The sequence below is a fragment of the Myxocyprinus asiaticus genome, chromosome 44 (genome assembly GCF_019703515.2).
Source record: "Myxocyprinus asiaticus isolate MX2 ecotype Aquarium Trade chromosome 44, UBuf_Myxa_2, whole genome shotgun sequence".
Lineage (NCBI taxonomy): Eukaryota > Metazoa > Chordata > Actinopteri > Cypriniformes > Catostomidae > Myxocyprinus > Myxocyprinus asiaticus.
The window spans coordinates 33126552-33152778 of record NC_059387.1 but is presented as its reverse complement, the minus strand read 5'-3'; the positions used below and the strand labels follow the sequence as shown (position 1 = coordinate 33152778).

At 39.2% G+C, this 26227-nt stretch overlaps 2 pseudogenes and 2 gene segments (V, D, J or C); 1 reads left to right on the top strand and 3 right to left on the bottom strand.

Moving 5' to 3' along the window:
* Positions 1-4592: 4592 nt before the first annotated feature.
* LOC127434697 (Ig kappa chain V region 3547-like) lies at positions 4593-5563 on the bottom strand (annotated as a pseudogene).
* A 2484-nt stretch (positions 5564-8047) lies between these two features.
* On the bottom strand, positions 8048-8594 carry LOC127434707 (Ig kappa chain V region 3547-like). The segment is given in 2 exon segments: positions 8048-8396; positions 8498-8594. Coding segments are annotated over 2 exon segments (369 nt in total).
* A 2981-nt stretch (positions 8595-11575) lies between these two features.
* Positions 11576-13544, bottom strand: LOC127434703 (immunoglobulin kappa variable 3-11-like; annotated as a pseudogene).
* Positions 13389-14934, top strand: LOC127434549 (Ig kappa-b4 chain C region-like). The segment is given in 3 exon segments: positions 13389-13394; positions 13495-13546; positions 14472-14934. Coding segments are annotated over 3 exon segments (375 nt in total).
* The last annotated feature ends 11293 nt before the right edge of the window (positions 14935-26227 follow it).

Sequence of the window (26227 nt, the reverse complement as noted above, 5' to 3'; positions counted from 1 at the left end):
AACACCGACTGGGCACGCTTGTTCGTGAGACGTGCTGTTAAAGAGACTGAGTCCAACTCCAAACCGAAAAAAGAGATGCCCTGAACCGGGGAGGAGCTTGCTCTTTTCCCAGTTGACCCGAAGCCCTAGTCGGCTGAGGTGTGAGAGCACCAAGTCCCTGTGTGCGCACAACACGTCCGGAGAGTGAGCTAAGATTAGCCAGTACATCAGCATCTTGAATGGGAGTCTGTGTAAAGCCCGGTTCAGTACTCGCACGTCCAAGATTGGCCGCAACCAACCATCTTTTTTTTTCGGTATGATGAAGTAGGGGCTGAAAAACCCCTTCTTCATCTCGGCCGGAGGGACAGGTTCTATCGCGCCCTTCTGTAGGAGGGTAGCGATCTCCGCGTGCAAGGTAACAGCGTTTTTGTCCTTCATCAAGGTGAAGTGGATACCGCTGAACCTGGGCGGACGCATGGCGAACTGAATCGCATAGCCGAGTCAGACGGTCCGGACCAGTCATCGCGACGGACTGGAGAGCGCAAGCCACGCGTCCAAGTTCCGTACTAGGGGGACCAAAGGGACAATGTCATCGGACATACCGGCAGGTGGGGCCTCACGGTGGGGCGGAGCTCGAGGTGCCACACCATGTCATGGCCGTGCTGAGTCTAGGGACATCAAAGCACTTACCTGGCCCCTTGTGACCACCCCCGGAACAGCCTGGCATAGGTGCACAGGTGCACCGCGAGCGCCTTTATCCAATGGGGGATTGCCGAATAGCCCTTGGCCGCACCACCATCGAGGGTAGTGAGGGCGGGGAGGCTGAAAAGATCGGGACCGGGCAGTAAAAAAGTGCCTCCCACAAACTTGTCAGCTCTTCATGCCCTTCCGGGAAGAAAGGAACAGGGGCGGGGCATGGCATTGAGCGGCGCCGCTAGCCCAGGAACCAATCATCGAGCCATGAAGGTTCAGGGAAGAGAGGAGGGTTCCACTTTAGCCGACGCTCGCGGCTGCCCGGGAAGTATGTCATCATCTCTGCATCAGCCTGTGACTGGGCAGTCGACCCCGAAGGGAGGAGTCCAGCTTCTTCTGCGTCCGACTGGACGAGTCCGCTCTCCGATGATACGCTTAAGAGCTCATGACTTTCACGGGCTCCGAATAAGAGGTCGAACCCACCATGAGATGAGCCGGCGGACTCATACGGAAGCCCGATTGGGGCACACGAGCGTGATGGGGAATGGGAGGTCCGCGGGGGAATACCCGGCGGAGGCAGTCCCATTGGGGTCCCCAAATCACCCACAGCGCTAGCCGTGCTGGCCTCATACCCGTGGGTAAAAGGACCGAGGCGTGGAGCCTCTGTGGTGGCTTGCTTTCTTATGAAGGCGAGCCGCGACCACATCGTTACCATGGACATGTCCTCGCAATGAGTACATGACCATCCATGAACGCTGTCTCCGCGTGAGCAGTGCCCAGACACGAAAGACAGCGATCGTGACCGCCAGAAGGTGAGAGATAACGAGCGCAACCATGAATAACACACAATCAGAAAGGCGTCTTTAAAAAGGCGTTCCATGTGTGCCACTCTTTTAGAGAAATATATACTCTTTTAGAGAAATATACTCTTTTATTTCTGCCGAAGCACCCAGGGACATTCTCTGAAGTGCACCAGTGCAGAGGAGAGAGAAGCCGCTGAAATGCGCCATCAGATCCAGCAGAGGTGAATGAACAGTCGTGGGAATTCAGCTCAATGAGCATGACCGTTCGGCTGCGAAGAGAAAATCTGAACCTGAATGAGTGGTTGCATACCAGCTCCTTTTATACCCGTATGTCTGGGGGAGTGGCATGCAAATACCACTCTCCAATTTTCATTGGCCTTTTATCAAAGACTAGAGGTGTCTTGGGCTCCCAAGAGTGACCCCTAGTGTCACTACATCGACACAACGTCTAGTGAGTGACAGATAGGGAACCAAAGAACGTGCAGGACCTGGAGGATTTTTCTGAAGAACAGTGGGCAGTTTAACTGCTCAGGTCAAACAAGGACTCATGAACAGCTATCACAAAACTAAAAAACTGTTGTGGATCATCCAGGTAACAACAACAAGGTAGTCACTTACAAAGTTCACTTACTTTTCCAACAGCACTTTGAATGTTTAACGGGATGTGTTAAATAAAAACATGAAAGATTATAATTGTTTGTGTGTTTTTAGCTGAAACACATTGTGCTTGTCTATACTTGTGAATTTGATGAAGATCAGATGGGTTTTAAGGATGCCCGATCCAGTTTGGTACAGAAAACCCATCAACAAAGAAACCAAATGTTTATTTATTCTTGAATATATGGGTCCTATAGCCTATACAAGGCCTCTTAAACAACACTTTTGGTCTATGAGGGCTCCCTGGCTGGCACTCCTGTTACTACTGGGCCCTGTGAATATGAATGCCTCTAAACCTCTTATAGAACCATTGTCCCATCCTGTTACAAATTATATTTATTTGAACCACTCTTTGAGCTTCTTTGTGTGAAGGGTATAGGAAAAAGTACTATATCAGAATCAGAAAGAGATTTATTGCCAATGATTGCACACACAAGGAATTTGTTTTTGTGACAGAAGAAGCTTCTAGTGCACAGAGACAACAACAGTACACAGATAATAAAATAAAAATAAAGATATGTGAATAAGATACAAATGTGTGTGTATGTATATAGCAAAATAGACAAATTTGTATGTACATGTGTGCTATATACAAATAGCACACCTGTACATACAATTATTATTATAACTGTATAAAGAAAGAAGGGAAAGACAGATGGAGACGCTGTGCCCACCACCCGAATATCACTTTTTTTTCTTTTGCATAAATTGATTATTCTAAATGGAAAAAAATAAAAAAATGGGCATAGAGAGAGAGAGAAATAGAGTCTGTTAGCATGGTTAAGATTTAAAATTTTCTGTCAAAACTTTGTCAAAACTTACACACTTTTAATACAGTTGGCTGAATGACTATAAAAGACCCTCCTTCAAATATAGAAGTACAGCCAATTAAGTAGGGTGTATATTTGAAATTACAGATTTTCTTTTTTTTACTGGTCCAATCAGATTTTAATGGCTAAGGCGCTTGAAATGACTGGTCCAATCAGATTGTAATGCCTATTACCACTAGACTAGTGAACATAACTTTTGTTTGCTAATTAATGCATAACAATGGATCTAAGGAAAACAAGTGGTCCTTTTAAAAGAATATCCAAAAAGATCTGGGAAGCGAAGGAAGCTATTTTTCTGAACAGTTTTCCTTCAATTTCTAATTTCTTTGCAAACCCACTGGATTTCAACAACAACGAGGAAATCGCTAGCATTAGCACAGAGCCTTGCACTAGAAGGGAAGGGGCTGCTACCGTTTCCCATTCTGGGGAAGAAAAAGAGGAGGATATCACCACTTTTTGTGAATGTGGTGATAATTCCATGAAGATCCAACTCCCATTGCTACCAGTCTCAGAGCAGGTACCTCAAATCTCCCGCAGGCACAGACCACTCACAGCAACAACATAAAACAGGCGCTTCAGACCAAGGTTAATATAGTTGTGATTTTACTTTTTTTATTTAGTTTTTAGTTTTATTTTAAGTTTGTCAATGTTGAATGTTTGATTTAATTCCATTTTAGTTTTTTTTTCCATTTTTAATTCCGTTTTCGCTTTCGGTTTCAGTTTATCCTATCTTTTTCAGTGTTTTCTTGCTTAGTTATTTTAATTTGTTAACGAAGATGGTTTAAATATGTTTACCGCTGAATGTATTAATTAATTCATCCCAAAAAACAACAACAAAAAAACCCTCTAAATATTGTTAATTTTACCCTCATATCGGTGGGTGCCAAATGTGGCATTATAGATTTAATTATTTAGTTTGATTTTTAAGGACGGGTTCACATAAGAGCAGTATTTTGAGGCCAGACATGGGGAAAACAGGGTGGTTTTATGGTGACGTGATGCATTAAATACGTGCATATTTGACAGTTAATTCATTAAAGAAGTGTGTTTCATACGCCTTAATTTGCGTCATTGTTGATTATTCATTGTGTAGCTAATATTAGATTTGTTGAGAAAAATACCTTGACTCTGTAAACCCTGTACAATGTGTACAAATGCTTTTTTAGTGCTGGGGTAGCGCAGGCATTTGACGCGGAGTGAGAATGTTTTGAATATTCATGATCATCATAACTTCCACTTTCTATTACTGTGAATGTGCAGCTAAGGGAAAGAACAGGAAAAAATGGTGGGAGGGGAGGGGGGTCCTTGGAGATAATTGGCCCCAGGACCTTTGCAAGTAATAATCTGTCTCTGCACATACCCCTCAGCAAATGTGCAGTTGCGCCCCTGCACAAAATGAGATGTTCAGCAGAATTTCAGCCCCAGTCACCATTCGCTTTAATGAAATGGAAAATATGCAATGAATGTGAATGGTGACTGAGACATACAATCTCCTTTTGTGTTCCACAGAAGAAATAAAGTCATTCATTTAGTATTCAGTAAAAACATAAACACTTGTTAAATAATTAAATTATGTATTTTTGAGGTTATTAGTGTGTTGCATCATTAGTTTGGCAACATGTTAACATCTCACAAAGTTTAAAATGAGTCTCATGTGGTTCAGTGTTTCAAGTCAGTCACTGAAGAGGTTTCATTTTTAGTTAGTATTCTACAGACAGCAAAGCAGCTCAGGAGGGTTTGAAACAGAGTCATTGATTGAACAGAGATGGAAAAATGTCTGATGAGCAAATCAAGTTCAGAAATGACTGAACACAGCATCTGAAATCAGGTGTTCAGTTCAATGATGGACAGAAAGTATCATGAGACCATTAATTACTCCTGAAGAATCATGATCACATCAACACGATGTCTAATGATTATCTTTAAAAATACTGACCAACAAAATATGTGTTCATTCCTTGTTTAAATGTCCTTTGTGTGTGTGTGTGTGTGTGTGTGTTAGTGTTTGTGTGAGCAGCTGCAGTATCTGTCAGTGTATCAGTGCAGTGTGACTGACAGAGGTTTTTGTACGACTCTTTATCACTGTGTGAACACATATTTACTGTTGATGTAGTGTTCACTCTGACAGTAATAATGTCCTGCATCTTCAGTCTGGACTCCACTGATGGTCAGAGTGAAATCACTATCAGATCCACTGCCACTGAATCTAGATGGAGTTCCAGACTGCACTCTGTTGGCCAGATAAATGAGGAGTTTAGGAGCTTCTCCAGGTTTCTGTAAGTACCAGGCTAAGCGGGAGCCATAAGTACTATCCCAGTAGACGTTACTGCTGGTTTTACAGTTTATTTAAACTTCTTGTCCTGGTTGAGCTGCTGTTATTGAGGGACTCTGAGTGACTGTGATCTGTCCATCACACTCTGAAATAAATCAGAATAAATTAAACCAAGAAGTTTTGATTTTAAATTGACAAAATATGTATACTTAACACACAATTAAACTTCTAATTTTAAAAGTCATATGTTACAAACCTCGAGCAAACACTGTGAGAGTCCAGATGAAGAAGGTGATGAATATCATTGTTGTTGTGTTGTGTGATGATGAAGATTGTGTTGTGTGTTGATGAAGTGTTAAACTCACAGCACTATAAACACTCTCAGATCACTGAAGCATGTGCTGAATATGTAAAGTGACTCATTCTGGATTTAAATATTGTACACAACACTCCACTGGTCCTTCTCTGGTCATTTCTAAATATTTAGTAATGTCACAAGGTATTTCTGAGCGTGAACAACATGAAATAGCTCAACAATTAAATAAGCAAACAGCTGAACATCTATTCCACTGTAATTTAATGATAATAATAGTATAGTATATACAAATGTATAAATGTTTAAATCCAGTTTTATAAGTAGAGTGTGATGTTTAAGTAATTTTCTACTCTCTGTTCTGGTTTCAATATTAGCACATCCAACAAATCTTCAACTCAAAGATTTAAATGTTTAGGTAAATTACACAATTTCAGTGTTCAAGGAGAGACGTTCAGCAGTTCCTTCATTCAGACATGCAGAATGTCCTCTAATGGGTTATTTCAGGTTTTTATTTATCTTTTAAATTCAGATTCATTATTATTTCATTCTTTATTTTTCATGATTATGTTTGATTATTTTCTATAAAGGTTTCAGAGAGGTTACTGATGGACAGAAACTGACACTGGCGAGCATTGCAGCTGCTGTGTCTCCCACTTGTGGTCAGAAATGGCCATTTAATTTATTCCTCTCTCCTGGGGTGTGTATACGAGTCTGTCAAGTAGGCCTATATTTACTATTTGAAAAGAGATGCAAAGCAATTCCATTTGTGGTACAGTGGCCGCATGTCCTCACCGCAACAAACAATCTCTCTTTTGGATAAAAACACAGTAGCGGGGTGTCAAATGACCTACAATAGCTACATTATACACTCACAATATGCACTATACACTCAGACATGTAGTGTATTCATTTAAAAAGTGTAATATCAACCCAGAAAGAACAATTGACGTTTTTTTTTTTTTTTTACTACACAGAAGCATTCGCCTTTTAACAGCTGACAGCTGTGGTCTAAAACATGTTTCCTTTTGAACATTCTGCAACACTGGATTGCATTTGTTTTAGCCGATGGACCACATCATTAGTGGAAGTTAATTAATGAAATAATTGATCTATGGGACTCTGAAGTTTCTGGCCCAGCTGAAGTTCATCTGGTGACACTCCAGTTGTTTCCTGCACTGCTGAGTTAATGGCAAACTTCAGCTCGGGAAGGTGTGCATCCCATTTCTTGTGGTTTTCTTCAACATAAGACGAGATCATGTATTTTAAGGTATGGTTTACCCGTTCCGTCATATTGGTCTGGGGATGGTAAACTGTAGTGACCTTTGGAGTTACCATCCAAGTCTCACACAGATCTCTGAAAACAGAGACAAACTGGGAACCCTGATCAGACAGAAGGAATGTGGGAACCCCCATCTTGTGAATATCTCCTTTCGGAGTACGGATGCAATTAGTGGAAGCTAAAAAATAAATGTAGTGAAGCTGAATAATTTTTAATCAACTGAGGCAAAAGTACTATAATTTATTTAGAAAAATTTGTGAGAGTGGTTATAATTCATTACATTCCACATCTGCAAATTATATTATGTGTACTATTTGAGGTGAATTTAAAGATGTGCATGAATTGTATGTTTAAATGTTTCCATTTAGTTTCAATGACAGCATGAGCTGGTTTGGACTCCAAACGTTTGTTCAAAATCTGATGATCATGTTATCCAGCACGATTTGAGAATGTATCAAAGAGCATCTCGTGTTCTTCAATGAAACTATGAAATCTGATCTTTTGCACAAACGAGTTCACATGTTTATTTGAAGTGTTGATGGTATTACGATGTGAACATCTGCTGATGGAGCTGCTCTATTCTGAGAGGAACAGAATCACTCCACCCTGATGATGCAAATATGAGTTTCACTGTTTGACTCTTTATTGTGTGAATGAGACAGTTGAGTTTGACTAATGGAGAGATGAGCTTTGATCATATTCATCAGTTTACTCTGAGGCTGATCTCAGCAGTAATACTGACCTTATGAATGTTTCAATCAACTGTTCAAAACTCAATATCAATGATGCTGTTTGTGTCACACACATTTGCTCAGTGTTTGTCCTGTTTATCATCTCTGGAAACTTTCAGTTGATCACACTGAACTAAAGTCTTACAGTGTTCAGTTTAATGATGTCCATCATCAAGGATATATTGTTTTCTGTGAATCACAGCTTTGTTTTACTATACTTTTATTTGATTGTCAATCATCAGTGTTTGACTGTTCAAACAAACAACAGGTAGTAAATAATATTAGTTGTTACATCATTCATTCAGTTCAGTTTAGAGGGGAACAGATAACTTATGAAATTCATATATAAAACTATGAATGCAATAATTATAATAATTATAAAAATGAGTGTTAGTGTGTGTGTGTGTGTGTGTGTGTGTGTGTGTGTTAGTGTTAGTGTGTGTGTGAGCAGCTGCAGTATCTGTCAGTGTATCAGTGCAGTGTGACTGACAGAGGTTTTTGTACGACTCTTTATCACTGTGTGAACACATATTTACTGTTGATGTAGTGTCTACTCTGACAGTAATAATGTGCTGCATCTTCAGTCTGGACTCCACTGATGGTCAGAGTGAAATCAGTTCCACCACTTTGTCCATTTCCACTGAATCGCTGAAAACTATTACCAAACCGATCATTTACGCTATATATGATGAGTTTTGGAGCTTCTCCAGGTTTCTGCTGATACCAAGATAAACCATAGCCATCTATTCCAGCATCAGTTTTACACTCTATAGTGGCTGTTTTTCCTTCAGTTATAGTTACAACTTCAGTCTGAGTTACAGTGACTCCTCTGGATTCTGATCAGGAGAAAATAACATTTGATCAAAATCTTTAAATTTACTGTATATGAAAGTCTTAAAAATAAGTAAATCAGTGAGAAGATTTCATTTGATGTTACCTGGAATAAAAGCTCCCATAATCCAAATAAAGATGAAGAAATTCATTTTTGTGTTTGTTGGTTTTGTACAATGAAAAACAGCAATGTGTTATAAAGTGTTTGACTCACAGTTATAAACACTCTCTGATCACTGAAGCGTGTGATGTCAATGCAAAGTGACTCTCTCTGGAAATACCCTCTTTGAGTAAAACAGACATCAATCAATAGAATTAATAGTGTTTATTTCTTCAGAGAGCTCTCACTGACATTATACAGTCTGGATTGCTGTGAGAAAATCATAAAAATAAGCACATTGGGTCATTGAGGACATGAGATTAAATGGACTTCTGGAGTTTTTATGAAGTTGAGTTTTTGTGTGTATTTATAACAGTCATTTAACGCTTTTATAAGATCAGAGTGTTCATATGAATTTAAAATGAAAATATTCCTAAATGTGTAGCAGTTTGCTGAAGTGAGTTAACTGCATGAGTGTTTATCTGAATGTGTTTGAATTTTCATCTCTCAAAAAAATAAATAAAAAAATGTGCCAATCACAATGTTCCATCTGACTTTAATTTTTGCTGAGCAAATCCTGTTTCTATTGGGCAAAATCTCCGGCCACCTGACCAGAATATGCAATATATATATATATATATATATATATATATATACATATTATATGTTCTCTTTCACATTGTTGGAGTGTTTATATAATCTTGAGGTAACAGTAAATGGTTAAACTGGTTTGGCTCGCTGTCTGCAATGGAGAATCCAGATTCCCCACAGACTACATGAAGAGATAATAAATGTTAATGGATTAAATGGAAATGAATGTAGACAATGACAATGCAAAACGAAGGTGGAGATGAGATGGGGTGATGGAGGGATGCCAGAAGAATTGACGCTGGAGAGAGTCATGTGACCCTTTATATACTCTAGTGATGATTAAGATATTCCTCCCAAAATTACGTTTAGAACTCCAATTAGTTGGTACCAATACCAGTGATATTTCACAATTCTTGATATTTGAAATTCAATACCACAGTAAAAATGAATGCTCTGATATTATGCTATTTAAAATAAAGGAGTGTGTTCAAAGTTAAATATTAATGTAGATATAAACATTAAAAACATGTTGCCTTAGTGTTTCTCAATTAAGTAAATACATCTTCTCGTTCTTTGATTTATTCAGGTAAATAGTCATAATAATATAGTGAAGCGCTCAGAGGTTTTTGTACAGCTGTTCTATTAGTTTGTATCACTGTGGTGGACTTTTGGCAGCGGCACCAGACTGGATGTTGGCAGTAAGTAAATCAGCAAATAACCCTATAAATGCAATATATACGGTACAGAGCTACTTTTCATATCTTATTAGTGTGACCCAAGAGAAAGAAGAACAGAGACGGACTCAATGTACCATTACAATCCAATACCAAGCGGGCACTAACCTATTAATATAGATAACCAGTGAACAACCAAGCCATAGACTAATAAAGGAGTCAAAGAATCAGTCTCTAGTTTTAAAATTGTCCCTGCCCTTCATAAATACTATCAGGGAACAACAGTGACTACACATAACTTTCAGCATTGAGTAACACAATTAGACCTGCACTTTACATGAAGAAAAGAAGCAGATACTGGTATGTGTTCTCTTAAAGAGACAGTTCACCCAAAAATGAGAATTCTCTCATCAATTACTCACCCTCATGCAATCCCATATGTGTATGACATTCTTCTGCAGAACACAAATGAAGATTTTTAGTGGAATATTTCATCTCTGCTGGTCCATACAAATGCTTGTGAATGATGACCAAAACTTTGATGCTCCAAAAATCACATAAAGCCAGCAGAAAAGTAATCCACACAACTCCAGTGATTAAATCCATTTCTTCTGAAGTCATATGATAAGTGTACTATTGAATACTACTGTTCCATCTCTGTGTAATTCAACAGGTATTTTCTGTTTTGGAACAGCACTTCCTCTCTCTTTGTCTCCCTCTGCTGGTGTTGTTTCAGATGTACAAGCCACTAATGAGCTTCATTATGAGGGATAATTAGTGGAGGCAGATGTTACAGGTTACTGAGAGGCTTCAAAACCCCTCAGTTTGTGTCTTTCCATGGAGAGAGGAAGAAGTGTTTGACTGTGAAGTGAATTGTAGTTCTTTGATATTGAGTGAAATTGTGCTGTGTGGTTGAGTGTATTGAAGTCAAGTGTGTGATTGTGTGTTAAATAAGAATAGAAAGAAAGAGGGAGGGAGAGACTTCTCTTTATTCTTTTGGATGTGTTTTTCCATTATTCTTCTGAGAAATGAGGAGTCGAGTGTCTTGAAGAAGAGCTGTCTCTCTATTAGAGTTAGTTTTGATATCGGTGCTCTTGACTCTCCTCAAGTCTTGTCTTAAAGAAACTTCCATTTGAGCGACTCCTGAAAAATCACTTTATCAACACACACTCGATCAAACAAGAGACTCCAGCACTAGATGAATCTATTTTAATACCTGAACAACATGTATGTTACATCACCTCTCCCTTTATATGAGCCTGTCCACTGTCTTTCAGTACTTTAGTGGTTATACTGTGTGAAGTGGTTAATATGTTTAATTCAGGAGCTGAATTCTTGAGTGGACAAGTAACTGATAACTCAAGAGTAACTGATGGAGAAACAGATGGACAATCAATCATTCATACAGCAAAAACATGAGCAGACCTTTGTTTTTATTCTATTTAACTCCTAATTTGTCAGCAGGAGAGAATTTGAATGAACTGTATATAAACTTGTTTTAATCTTTTCATATGAGTCTAGATGAAGAAGTGTGCGTCTGAAGTGTGAAATGATTATACTAATCCTGCACAAATGAGCAAACCTCAATAAAGCTTCTATGATGGGTAAGGTCAGAGGTCATCTTTGAACTCTAGTAGTCGATATCGTGTTTGAGTGTTTCAGTATACACCATTATTAGAGAGTTGATTGATTTGTTCAGGAAAATAAGCTACTGTTAATTGATACACAAATATTACTAATATTCAATGGTCTGTTTACAGAATGTTTGTTTGTTTGTTAGGTTGCACTGAGTCATGTATTACAGTAGGTTCATCTTTATTTCTGTTAGATCTGTTTGCAGTGTCAAATTAACCATGAAACATGAATAATTCAGTTGCATAGCAACACTCTCGAACTCTCGTACACTGTTTATTGTTTATATGTTGTTTGTAATGTCTACAAGAGTATATATGTATTGTTTACAGTGTGTGTGTGTATTACAGAGTGTTCTCTTAATGTAAGATGTCTGTGAAGTGTGTCTTGTCTTGTTTGTGATTGTGCACTGTAGATCTGATGTTTTATGTGGCTGGAATGAAAAACTTTAATCAAGACCGACTAAAAGTTTTCTCTGGTGATTATTTCTACTCATGATCAAAACCATCAAAGTGCACCTAAATTAATAAACTAGTGTGAGATTTTTTACATCAATTATTTTTACACTGAATAATTAATTAAATAAAGTTCATAATATTAATCTCAATATTTTCTCTCAGTATTAAAACCACAGATCATTAAATACATCGAACAAACTCTTGTCCATCATTACTTGGGTTTTCCCGCTTTCATGGCGCCCCAAGCTCTTTAAAAGTCCTCATCTGGTTTTTAAATAGTTCCAGAAAGATCCATCTGCTGTGTAAGTGTTCAGATTGATGCTTCTTGTCGAGAACTGAAGCCTCTAAATCAAGTGTGATCCTTCATATTAACATCATATTTTAATAAATGTCTTTGCAGTGATCTGCTGCTGCTGTGCTGGACAAAGAAACATTTTTGATTCTGTCATTCTGTATCAAATATACATTTCACAACAATGCACATTTTCTCCACTGTGTGTGTGTGTGTGTGTGTGTGTGTGTGTGTGAGCAGCTGCAGTATCTGTCAGTGTATCAGTGCAGTGTGACTGACAGAGGTTTTTGTATGACTCTTTATCACTGTGTGAACCATTGAATGCTTTCAGGCCAGTGTAAACTCTGACAGTAATAATGTCCTGCATCTTCAGTCTGGACTCCACTGATGGTCAGAGTGAAATCACTATCAGATCCACTGCCACTGAATCTAGATGGAGTATCAGACTCCAGGTTGTTGGCTCAGATAAATGAGGAGTTTAGGAGCTTCTCCAGGTTTCTGTAAGTACCAGGCTAACTCATCACCACCATACACTCTACTGCTGGTTTTACAGTTTATTTTAACTTCTTGTCCTGGTTGAGCTGATGTTATTGAGGGACTCTGAGTGACTGTGATCTGTCCATCACACTCTGAAACACATGACATAATAAACACAGAAGTTTTCACTATCTCAAGAATAGTTATTTGACACCTGAAGATTAAAACATAATTTTAGTTTGAATGTGTAAAATATACTGACTATTAGCACTGAAATAGATTCTCACCAGCAGTGAAAAGCAGAAGAGAGCAGATAATGAGAGCGTGTGCTGTCATCTTTACTGTGAATGAGTGAGAACTGAAGGAACAGTGATGTTGGTTTGACAGTCCTGACTAACAGACAGTCTGATATTGTGCTTTAATCAGAGGGGTGGGACACACATTCAAAACTGTTTCCGCTCACCAGCAAATGTGACTGTTACAGGAGAACAGCAGCAATGAGAATACATTATTAAAAGAATATTACATTTATGAATATTAACAGTATGTCTTTATTCTAAGTTATTAAATACATTGCATTCCAGTCAGTGGATATTCTCAGGAAGTGTTTTTCAATGTTTTGATTTCTCATGAACATTCAACACAGACTTCATCACAAGAGTTATGAGGAGTTAAAACATGCAATCATAAAACAATGTTATATTTTTATTTTTAAATGCATTTTTTAACTATTAATAATGCTTAGTAACAATTGTTCACAGTATATATAAAAAATGAAGGTATGTTTGTATGTGTGTTGTGTAAAGATGTGTTTGTGATCATGTGTTTAAAGTGCAGTTAGTGAAGCGCTCAGAGGTTTTTGTACAGCTGTTCTATTAGTTTGTATCACTGTGGTACACTTTCGGCATCGGCACCAAACTGGATGTTGGCAGTAAGTAAATCAGCAAATCATTCTTTTAATGTTGCATATGTTTTATAATTATGTTGAATGTGTGTTTTATGTATGATTGTAACACTATGAGTTGAGGGATTTGTCTCACTTTTTTAAATTGATTTGGTCAAATAATTTTCTGTTTCCAACTTGTCACTAAACAAGTAAATGTAGCCTATAACTCCCACCTGCTTCTAATGTTGTGATTTATTTATTTATTCATTATTTTTAAAATTATTTTTGCAATACCTGATTAGACTCATTTAATAATTTGTCTGTTTTTCAAGAAATGAACGTGAAATTTTAAGACACTAAGGTTAATGTATTTGTTGTCAGCACATGTGAATTTGTTGCTCGTACAGAAGTGAGATGTGATTCAGTTTTTGTAGCTGTTCATGCCTCTGTTTAAATTACTGACATTATCATGAGTTCATAAAAATGGTCCTTCAATATGAAATGTTTATTAATGTAATATGGAAGATATAAAGTATTACTGTAGGAATTTTCATCAAACTATCTGTTAAAAGTGAAGTATTGTACAGAATATTTTGTATCCTACTGTTGAGGTCGGGCGATGTCTTTTTCATTGTTTCTTAATGTAAAGAGAAATATATGACGGAAAGACATTCTTCAACTTTTGTGTAAATCTAGCTGCAAACATACAAATTTATTGTGCACTTTATTGATAATTTCATCAGACCGTCAAACTGACATTTTGGTAATTCAGAGTCTTTGGGGGGAAAAAATAGTCTTTTTTTGAGTGAACAGATCAAAATGACAATAATAAAAAATAAACATTTTATTAAGTAGCCTATCATAAAAAAATAAAAATAAAAAAAAAAATCTATCAATGTAATTAATTTAGTTTTAACCTGGAGAAAGAAATCTTTCCTTTTTTCTAAGTTGTCTATTGTGTATTTGTCAGGCAACACTCGTCCTGCCGTGAGCATCCTGCTGCCCTCCAGTGAAGAGATTTCCACAAAGAACACAGCAACACTGATGTGTGTGGCCAGCAAGGGCTTCCCCTCAGACTGGAGCCTGAACTGGAAGGTGGACGGGAGCAGCAGGTCTGAGAAGAGCAGTGCTGGGGTCCTGGAGAAGGACGGTCTGTACAGCTGGAGCAGCAGTCTGACTCTCTCTCAGGAGGAGTGGATGAAGGCGGTCACAGTGAGCTGTGAGGCCAGACAGAAAGACCAGCCATCAGTCACTGGAGAAGTGAGGAGAGATCAGTGTTCTGAGTAGATCCTCTGGATTCTCTTCTGCTCTTCTCACTCATGTCTCACATGGAGACTAACAGTGACTTCTATTCAGACAAGTATATGTGTGCTTTTGTTATTCAGTGCTGTTTTCTGTTGTCAAAATTCAATAAATGAAATAATATTCAGTTATTTTGATTTCCTTTTGGTGTCTTTTGAATTTGAGAAAGTACTTTAACATTTCAGGTGATTTATAAGATCAGGGCTTTAGTTCACACTTTAGAAATAAACTTCACTCAATGAACCGTGAAAACACCTGCAGAGACTTTATGAAACAAGATCATGTAGTCAAATTAAGAAACTCATACACACAGTGTTCTCAGTAAATGTCACAATTTATTAAGAGGTTTTGAAATATAAACATGCAGGAGATAAATACTGTGGGGTCCAAAAGTCTGAAACAAAGTGTAAAGTTATTATTGATATCATTTATTTATATAATTAATTTAATATATTTTGTTTAGCTATGCCAATGTTCTCCACTGGTGTGTGTGTGTGTGTGTGTGTGTGTGAGTGGTTTACAAGGAAATTTTTTAGATTACAATCTAGTAATTACGAGGTTATTATGCTATAAATATGGTTTATGAGGACACCGCTAGTGTCCCTGTAATTCAAACAGCTTAAAAAACACACTAAACAATGTTCAAGTTCAAGTTTATTTATAAAGCACTTTAAAAACTACAATATAGACCAAAGTGCTGTACATTAATATCATACAAAATAACACAATATTACTTAATACTCAATTAAATAAACTACAATAAATAAATAAATAAATAAACATAATAATAAAAATGCCAAAATGTTTCTATGAGGGTTAGGTTTAGGGGATAGAATATATAGTATAAAAATCATTAGGTCTGTGGAGAGTCCTCGTAATGATAGAAGTACCAGTGTGTGTGTGTGTGTGTGTGTGTGTGTGTGTGTGTGTGAGCAGCTGCAATATCTGTCAGTGTATCAGTGCAGTCACTATGGTTTCTTTGCAACTCTTAATCACAGTGTGAATAAACCTTTACTGTCAATCCAGTGGTAACTCTGACAGTAATAATGTCCTGCATCTTCAGTCTGGACTCCACTGATGGTCACTGATGATCTGCTCCATTGCCACTGAATCGTGATGGAGTTCCAGTGTGAACGGTTTTGATGTTGTATACTAAATGATTTGTAGGTTTCTGTAGAAACCAGGAAACACAAGTCGTACAGTCACCATCTGACTGGCGTCCAATGAAACTGCTGGATTTACAGGTCAGAGTGACTGTGTGTCCGATCTGAACATGTTTCTCTGTGGGAGTCTGAGTTACAGTGACCTGTCCTGTGGAATCTAAGGAACATTTAGAAGAAATTCAATTTGTTTTTTTGTCTTCACGAACTTACGAACTGAGAAACTTTTTAATTATGGAATAGTTCTGAAAAGGTGCGATTGCTGGTAAAACTAAACTACTAAAATTGTGGTTTGAACATGGTCACTGGAGACAGAGCTGCTCTATTCTGAGAGAAACAGAATCATTCAACTCTGACAATGCAAATGTGATTTTCACCTCACACTCTCAGATTCACTGTTTGATTGGTTAAATGATTTGAACTGGAACACACCAGTTTCACTTCTGCTCTATTGAGTCGTTCGACAGTTATGAAGTTATTTAAGTGACATCTTCATAAAACTTATGCAACTAATAAACTGCACCAGCTCATCTGTAACACGAGATGAAGACTTTTTTCTGTACTGTAGGTCCACAAGTTTGGACAGATTTTTTTCTTGTGCCAAAATCATTCTTTGAAATCCTTCTTTCATAAAACGTTATAAATAATCAAAAGCTTATTTGTTAAAAAATAATGTAAGGAAACATTTTTATTTAACTTTGGTTTAGCATTTTAAAAGAGTTCAAAAATGTATTTTATTATATCAAGTGATTACATATCAACCGCTTACTCTCCAAGTCTGTCACAGACACAGTCACATGACCAAAATGGAGGAGGGAAGCGTTCTGGGGTGCAGAACAAAAAATGAAAAACAATGCATTAAAATGAGGACAGCAATGTCCAAGTGGATTAACAGAGATTGGTAAGATTAACCTATCATTTTTATCACTAAGTCTTGATGTTAATCAACATTTAATGTTGTTGCCTGAGAGGACAAAGTGATTAACGTGAATATATGTTCATTTCCAAGTATCTCCGTTCAAAAAAGAAAAAAGTCGCGGTATGATTGTGAATGGCCGTTTGATTTACATTCGAGAGAAACTGAGGAGATTAAAATCTCCTCACCCATACAAACAAGGACTTTTCAAACTCTGCTGCCTTGTGCTTCACAGAAACCTGGCTGAGTGAAGCCATTCCGGACAGCGCGTTACATCTGCCGGGCTTTCAGCTGTTCAGAGCGGATCGCATCACGGAGTTAACGGGGAAAACGAGAAGCAGTGGAATATCAATGAAATTTGTTGTACAGATGTAACAACGTTAAAGAGGATGTGCTGTCCTAATTTGGAAGCACTCTTCATTAACTGCAAGCCGTTCTACTCGCCGCGGGAGTTTCCTCGTTTATTCTGGTGAGTGTGTATATCACGCCAAACGTGTGTGTGAACACAGCGCTGCAACAGCTAATTGATCAAATCACAGACACAGAACAACAATACCCGGACTCAGCTATTATTATTCTTGGGGATTTTAACAAAGCAAATCTCACACATGAACTGCCCAAATACAAACAGCACATTACATGCCCCACCAGAGACAGGAACATACTGGATCGTTGCTACACAACAATAAAGGATGCATATCGCTCTGTCTCTAGAGCAGCTTTGGGACTCCCTGATCACTGTCTGGTTCATCTTCTTCCAACCTACAGGCAGAAATGAAAATCAACCAAGCCAGTAGTAAGGACTGTAAAGAGATGGACCAATGAAGCAGAGCTGAAACTACAAGTCTGCTTCAATTGTACGGATTGGAGTGTTATTGAGGCTGCAGCCACAGACCTGGACGAGCTTACAGATACTGTTACATCATATATCAGTTTCTGTGAGGATATGTGCATTCCTACTAGGACTAATTTAAAGTTCAACAACGACAAAACGTGGTTGTGGCAGCGGGGGCGTGGTCAAGCATCTCTCCGGAGAGAGAAAAAGCGGTAAGGGCGCTTACACCTGAGCTAAATTATGTCTAACACCTGTCTCTAATTTCAGTGAGCACGGGGAGAGCGGCATAAATAGAGACACACCGCAAATAGGAGGGAGAGAGAGCCTGGGCACGACAGACCCGAGCAAGAAGCAAAGAGTTTTTATTACAAATGATGAGAGTTTATTTTGTGAAGCGGTGTGTGATTGTTGATTAACTTTGTGCATAACGCAAAGACTGGGAGACTGTAATTTGTGCTGCAGAGAGAGAGAAAATAAACCCTTACCTGAACCAGGGAAGCTGCTTCTCGCCTCCCCCTTACACTGGTGCCGAAACCCGGGAAGGAGGAGGGATTCCCGTCGCAGGATCCTCGACACTGCCGTCCACCCAGGGGAGCGCCGCTGCCGTCCGACGGGGGACGGAGTAGCCCGACTACCCGGACGCGGGGAACGGCCGCCGTCTGCGAGGCGAGTGGGGACGGGACTCCCCGACCGCCTGGAGCGAGGGAGCCGCTGCCGGGGGCGGAGGAGTGCCCTGCCATCCCCCGGGAATGTGGAGGTGTCGAGAGAAGACCGCCGTCCGCGGGGGGGGGGGAGGAGGGAAGTGACTCCCCGACCGCCTGGAGTGGTAGGACCGCTGCCAGGGGCGGAGGAGAGTCCCCACGGGACGCCGGGAACGCGGAGGGGCGTTCTGTCCGTTGGGGGTCGGAGGTCTGACTCCGGTCCGCCCGGGGAGGAGCGGCCGCAGTCCGCCTGAGAGGGTGGAGTAGTGATCGAGGACCACGGGACGGCGCATCAGAGAACCGGTGAGTTTCTTTTTCTCTCTCTCCTCTCTCTCTCTCTGCCGCTCCGTGTTGGCCTTTCTCTCGCCATTTTGTGTTGTTTTTTTCCCTCCTGTCTCAGTCGGGGCATAAGGCACGCCCCCCACCCGGAGAGGAAGGGTGGGGGGGATGTAGATCATGCCGGGGGCTCCCCGGCCTGAGGCAACGCCGGGAGGAGTGTAGAGCTGAGGAGGGCGGGGCCGGGTTGGAATGAGACACACCCGGTCCCCAATCAGCCTGATGGGGCGCCCGAGGGATAAAGGCGGCCGGGGACGACAGTTCGAGAGAGAGAGAGAATTGCAGGCAGCTGTGCTGTGTTTTTAGTTGTGTGTTTTTGGTTGTGTTTTTGGTTAATAAATTATTATTTAAGTTGTCAAGCCGGTTCTCGCCTCCTCCTTTCCTCTAAACCCCCTTACAGTGGTTTACAGCAGAGCTCAGGCAGCTTCGTCAGGCCAAAGAGGATGCTTACAGGGGTGGGGATAAAGTCTTGTACAATCAGGCCAGGAACACACTGAACAGGTAAATCAGAGTGGCTAAAAGAAGATACTCTGAGAAGCTGAAAAAAAAAACTTTTCAGCTAACAATCCTGCATCAGTGTGAAGTGGCATGAAACAACTTACAAATTACAGGACTCTTACCCCAAACCTTGTTGTGGACCAACAACTGTCTGACAACCTGAATGTGTTCTACTGCAGATTTGAAAGGCCCAATCTCACACCCCACACCCACTCTGACCTTTACTTCACACAAACAAAAACACCTCCTGCAACCCCACTCCTCCCCCATCCTGCTACTCAACCTGCACTTAAGATCTGTGAAGATGAGGTGAGCCAGGTCTTTTGGAAACAAAAGACGAGGAAAGCTTCAGGCCCAGATGGCGTCTCACCAGTGTGTCTTCGATCCTGTGCTAACCAGCTGGCCCCCATCTTCACACAGATCTTCAATAGATCACTGGAGCAGTGTAAAGTCCCATGCAGCTTCAAACTTTTAATCATTATTCCTGTCCAAAAGAAACCAAAAATCACAGGACTTAATGACTACAGACCTGTCACCCTGACGTCTGTGGTCATGAAATCATTTGAGAGACTGTTGTTGGCCCACCTAAAGAACATCACTGGACCCTTTCTAGATCCCCTTCAATTTGCTTATCGAGCAAACAGGTCTGTGGATGATGCAGTCAACATGGGATTGCATCATATCCTGCAACATCTGGACAGACCAGGGACATATGCAAGGATCCTTTTTGTGGACTTCATTTCGGCTTTCAACACCATCATCCCAGCTATACTCCAGAATAAATTACACCAACTCTCTGTCCCCATGTCTATCTGTCAGTGGATTACCAGCTTTCTGACAGACAGGCAGCAGCTTGTGAGACAGGGGAAACTCACTTCCAGCACCTGTACAATCAGCACTGGTGCCCCCCTAGGGATGTGTGCTCTCCCCACTACTCTTCTCCCTCTACATCGCAAAGGACCCCTCTGTCAAGCTCTTGAAGTTTGCAAACAACACCACTGTCATCGGCCTAATCCAAGATTAGTCTACATACAGAAGGGAGGTTGAACAGCTGGCTGTCTGGTGCAGTCAAAACAACTTTGAGCTGAACACGCTCAAAACGGTGGAGATGATTGTGGACTTTAGGAGGAACCCCCCAACACTGTCCCCTCTCACCATTCTAAACATCACTGTTGCAGCTGTGGAGTCATTCAGGTTCCTGGGCACTACCATCTCACAGGACCTGAAGTGGGAGACACACATTGACTCCATTGTGAAAAAGGCCCTGCAGAGGTTGTACTTCCTTCACCAGCTGAGGAAGCTCAACCTGCCACAGGCGCTGCTGATACAGTTCTACACAGCTATCATTGAGTCTGTCCTCTGCACTTCAGTATCTGTCTTTTTTGGTTCAGCTACGAAATCAGACATCAGAAGACTACAAAGGACAGTTCAGACTGCTGAGAGGATTATTGGTTGCCCCTTGCCCCCCCTTCAAGAACTATACACTTTCACTCACCCTGCCCATTACCTTTTTGAACTGTTGCCTTCTGGCCGACGCTTTAGTGCTCTGAGCACAAGAACCGTCAGGCACAGGAACAGTTTTTTTCCCTCAGGCTATCCATCTCATGAACAGTTAAATTGCCACATTGAGCAATAACTATGTGCAATACACAGTTTAGTCTTTTTTATATTTATCCAACCTCATCTGCCATTTCATTACAATGAAAAAAAAAAAAAAGAAAAAAAACTGCACTGTACATAACAGATAACATATCTGTATAAGATTTGCGCTACGTATGTGTATGCATGTATGTGTGTGTCTGTGTGTATGTACGTATGTGTATAATTATTTTTTATTTTTTATTATCTATGTCTTGCTGCTGTTTTTGTATTGTTGTACACTGGAAGCTCCTGTCACCAAGACAAATTCCTTGTATGTGTAAGCATTCTTGGCAATAAAGCTGATTCTGATTCTGATCCTCTGTTAATGCAGACGAGAGAACAGGTAGGAACTGCCACACAGGATATTATGATTTAAAGGGGTCATGGCTTACTCTTTTTTTTTTTTACCATATTAATTTTTTTTCTGAGGTACACTTGTAATGTTAATACAGTTTTTTTTGCAGCAGAAACAGTCATAATTTAGTAAAATATTATAATTTCCCACCCTGTCTCTGGCTCTCTGACTGAAACGCTAGGTTTTTAGCTCTTTTGCCCTTTAAGACTTCAATATCAGCCCTTCTCTCCTCATCAGTTTGTTTATGACTGAGAGAGCCAGTGAGTGGGGCCAAGGGTGTAATGATGTAAAAGCAGGCATCTGTCTTTCTGAAGAGACAGTCATATGCAAATGTCTTTTGGTCCTTGTGACATCACAGGCCCCACACATTCCAAACGGGCTGTTGAACCTGCTTTAAGCAAAGCTATTTTTGCAGTGAGGAATGAGGATTTTAAGCTCTGAAACTTACAGGAGGTTTTTATAATACAATGAACTCTTATTTGTCAAAAGATCAAGGAAAATTTGATTCCTCATGTCATGACCACTTTAAACAATATCAAGAAACATTACAGATTAGGGTATTGCAGATTTAAGATATATATTTTGTGAAACATCTGGTCCATTTACTCAGCCATTAAGATGGAGAGAACAACGAAGAGATGATAGAAAATGAGTATAAAGCCTATTCTATATTATACACATATAATTATGCTATAAACAAACACTCAAGTGTCCTCATAAATCAAAATGCTTTAAAAAAACATACTAAATGAAGGATTTTTTTTAATGTAAAAATGCAGAAAGTTGTTGGGCCTCATGTATTCAGAGAGAAGACAAAGGCAGGCCTAACACAGTAGTTAAAACCTAACTCATGCCCCAACATACCAGGTCATAAATTATACTGATAAAAATCGCGCCAAAATCAAACAAAGGGAGTCCAAAACAGACTACAAATCCCATGAAGCCTTGCTCACTAAAGGATCGAACTCTCAACTCCTATTGGATGAGGCACACAACAGAACGTCCCTCAAACCATGACATCATCAGGAGTAGAAATACCTCTGAAATGCTTCCGGGATTTGCTTCCAGCAACTTTGTTCACCGTGTATAGACGTAGCTCATTGCTGCTCTCAGGTGCAACCTCGTGGCACAAGGAAGTAACGTCCGACTTGAAACTGTGGCCATATAATCTCCATCTCGCTGGACGAGTTGAGATTACTCTGTGTTCAACCGAACACTCTAACGGATCCGAAGGAGACCGCCGAGCAATCCGCATCTTCATCCGTTTGCCTGCAGAAGTGAAGAGATTTAAAATTTCTAAAGAGTTCTCTGCCAGCCCGCCGAGAATCAGCAGCCACCAACAGAGCGAGGAAACGGCCTCCTGTCATCACCTGAGCCTCAAGGAACCGGGTCGGAGTTAAAGGACGGATGAACACACATTCTACATCCTCATACGATTCAAGTAAGAGGTTTACGTCTGGGCAGAGATAGAATATTATAGTGTGTTATTCTTGTGTTTCAAGGTTTTTACTTGTACAGTTTACAGACCGCCATATCCGCTCATTATTAATACTCAGGGTATTAATTATCACAAATTTGTTTTGCTGTATTGTGGTCCAACCAAATTGGACTGTTGTGTATTTCCGCCATCGCGGATGAGAACGGCAAACTGAGTTTATCCATTAAAGAGTCAAAGAACGTGGGACTTTTACGAGCCATCCACCGCGTCTCTGAGCGATAAACTAACAGCTGCTTTCTCTCCCACGATCGCGAAATTGGCTTTAGGGCCGTCACTTAATTCGCTCTCTCTCTCTCTCTCGTACTAACCACACACACACACACACCCTCATGTGTTATAGGATTATTTTGATTCCCATATCTAATCATATCACTGTTTAGTTTGTAGTTGGAAGTTGGAAGTTTATTGACTGCATTGTATTCATTATTAATTGATATTACTGCATAAATAAACTTTGTTTATATTACAAAGAGAAGTGTTTTGGTTTGTTTTGCATATGCCTGTGTCATGCTGACGGGATGTCAGTGCTCGGATTCAAGCCTTCGTTCATTGTTTTTTCCCGAAAATCGATATTCTTCTGATGTCGAGTTTCCTAAGAAAACAATCTAATATAGAGACTGTTATACTATCTGGTTATTAGTCCCTGTTTCCAGGGTGGTGCCCCGTCAATGTTAATCCTTATTAATATTCTATTGATGTTTTGATAATTGATAGTTATCTTTGATGATTGTTGAATTTGAATGATCAATAAGCTAGTGTTAATTTTAATTTACGTTTCATCGATGTTAACAATTAACGATTATCTTTGATAATTGTTGATTTAAAGGATTAAAAAAGCTAACATTGATTCTTATCAATGTTCTATTGATTTTAATAATTAATAATTATCTTTGACAATTATTAATTATTGCTACTAACCAAACCCGCTCCTAAACGTAGCGCACTACATTTACTGGAGTCCCATATGAGGTTTTAATGAGTTATATTCAATTAATTAATTTAAATATTAATTAATAACTAAAGAAATTATTACCAATTATTTCTGATAGTAACACTGATCTAAACAACCAGTAAAGCCCTACAAAGTTTTGTGTGAGGGTTAGCATCAGGGGATAGAATATACAGTGGCAAGAAAAAGTATGTAAACCCTTTGGAATTAATTGGTTTTCTGCATTAATTGGTCATAAAATTTCATTTCATCACAAGTATAGACAAACACAATGTGCTTAATATAACAACACAAACAATTATAATATTTCATGTCTTTATTGAACACATCCCATTAAACATTCACAGTGCTGTGGAAAAAGTAAGTGAAAAGTTTACACCCCCGGCTCTTGATGCATCATGTTGCCTTCTTGAGCATCAGTGAATGTTTTCACCCTTTGTAATAGTTGTGTATGAGTCCATCAATTGTCCCCAGTGTGAAAAGATGAATCTCAAAATCATACTGTCACTGTTGGAAAGGGGTCAAATATGCAGAAGATGCTGGAAAACCAAAGAACGTGCAGGACCTGGAGGATTTTTCTGAAGAACAGTGGGAAGTTTAAATTCTCAGGACAAACAAGGACTCATGAACAACTCTCACAAAACTAAAAAACTGTTGTGGATAATCCAGGTAACAACAACAAGGTAGTCACTTACAAAGTTCACTTATTTTCCACAGCACTTTGAATGTTTAATGAGATGTGTTCAATAAAGACATGAAAGATTATAATTGTTTGTGTGTTTTTAGCTGAAGCACATTGTGTTTGTCTATACTTGTTACTTTGATGAAGATCAGATGGGTTTTAAGGTTGCACGATCCAGTTTGGTACAGAAAACCCATCAACAATGAAACCAAATGTTTATTTATGCTTGAATATATGGGTCCTATAGCCTATACAAGGTCTCTTAAACAACACGTTTGGTCTATGAGGGCTCCCTGGCTGGCACTCCTGTTACTATTGGGCCCTGTGAATATGAATGCCTCCAAACCTCTTATAGAACCATTGTACCATCCTGTTACAAATTACATTTATTTGAACCACTCTTTGAGCTTCTTTGTGTGAAGGGTATAGGAAAAAGTACTATATCAGAATCAGAAAGAGATTTATTGCAAATGATTGCACACACAAGTAATTTGTTTTTGTGACAGAAGAAGCTTCTAGTGCACAGAGACAACAACAGTACACAGATAGTAAAATAAAAATAAAGATATGTGAATAAGATACAAATGTGTGTGTGTGTGTGTGTATGTATGTATGTATGTATGTATGTATGTATGTATATAGTAAAATAGACACATTTGTATGTACAGGTGTGCCAAGTACAAATAGCACACCTGTACATACAATTATTATTATAACTGTATAAAGAAAGAAGGGAAAGACAGATGGAGACGCTGTGCCCACCACCCGAATATCACTTTTTTTTCTTTTGCCTAAATTGATTATTCTAAATGGAAATAAAAAAAATGGGCATAGAGAGAGAGAAATAAAGTCTGTTAGCATGGTTGAGATTTAAAATTTTCTGTCAAAACTTTGTCAAAACTTACACACTTTTAATACAGTTGGTTGAATGACTATAAAAGACCCTCCTTCAAATATAGAAGTACAGCCAATTAAGTAGGTGTATATTTGAAATTACAGCTTTTCTGTTTTTACTGGCCCAATCAGATTTTAGTGGCTAAGGCGCTTGAAATGACTGGTCCAATCAGATTGTAATGCCTATTACCGCTAGACTAGTGAACATAACTTTTGTTTGCTAATTAATGCATAACAATGGATCTAAGGAAAACAAGTGGTCCTTTTAAAAGAAAATCCAAAAAGTTCAGGGAAGCGAAGGAAGCTATTTTTCTGAAGAGATTTCCTTTAATTTCTAATTTCTTTGCAAACCCACTGGATTTCAACAACAACGAGGAAATCGCTAGCATTAGCACAGAGCCTTGCACTAGAAGGGAAGGGGCTGCTACCGTTTCCCATTCTGGGGAAGAAAAAGAGGAGGATATCACCACTTTTTGTGAATGTGGTGATAATTCCACGAAGATCCAACTCCCATTGCTGCCAGTCTCAGAGCAGGTACCTCAAATCTCCCGCAGGCACAGACCACTCACAGCAACAACATAAAACAGGCGCTTCAGACCAAGGTTAATATAGTTGTGATTTTATTTTTTTTTAATTTAGTTTTTATTTTTATTTTAAGTTTGTCAATGTTCAATGTTTTAATTTTAATTTTAGTTTTTTTTCCATTTTTAATTCCGTTTTCACTTTCGGTTTCAGTTTATCCTATCTTTTTCAGTGTTTTCTTGCTTAGTTATTTTAATTTGTTAACGAAGATGGTTTAAATATGTTTACCGCTGAATGTATTCATTAATTCATCCCAAAAAAAAAAAAACAACAAAAAAAAAAACCTCTAAATATTGTTAATTTACCCTCCTATCGTTGGGTGCCAAATGTGGCATTACAGCATAATTATGGAAAATATTTTTAAGGACGGGTTCACA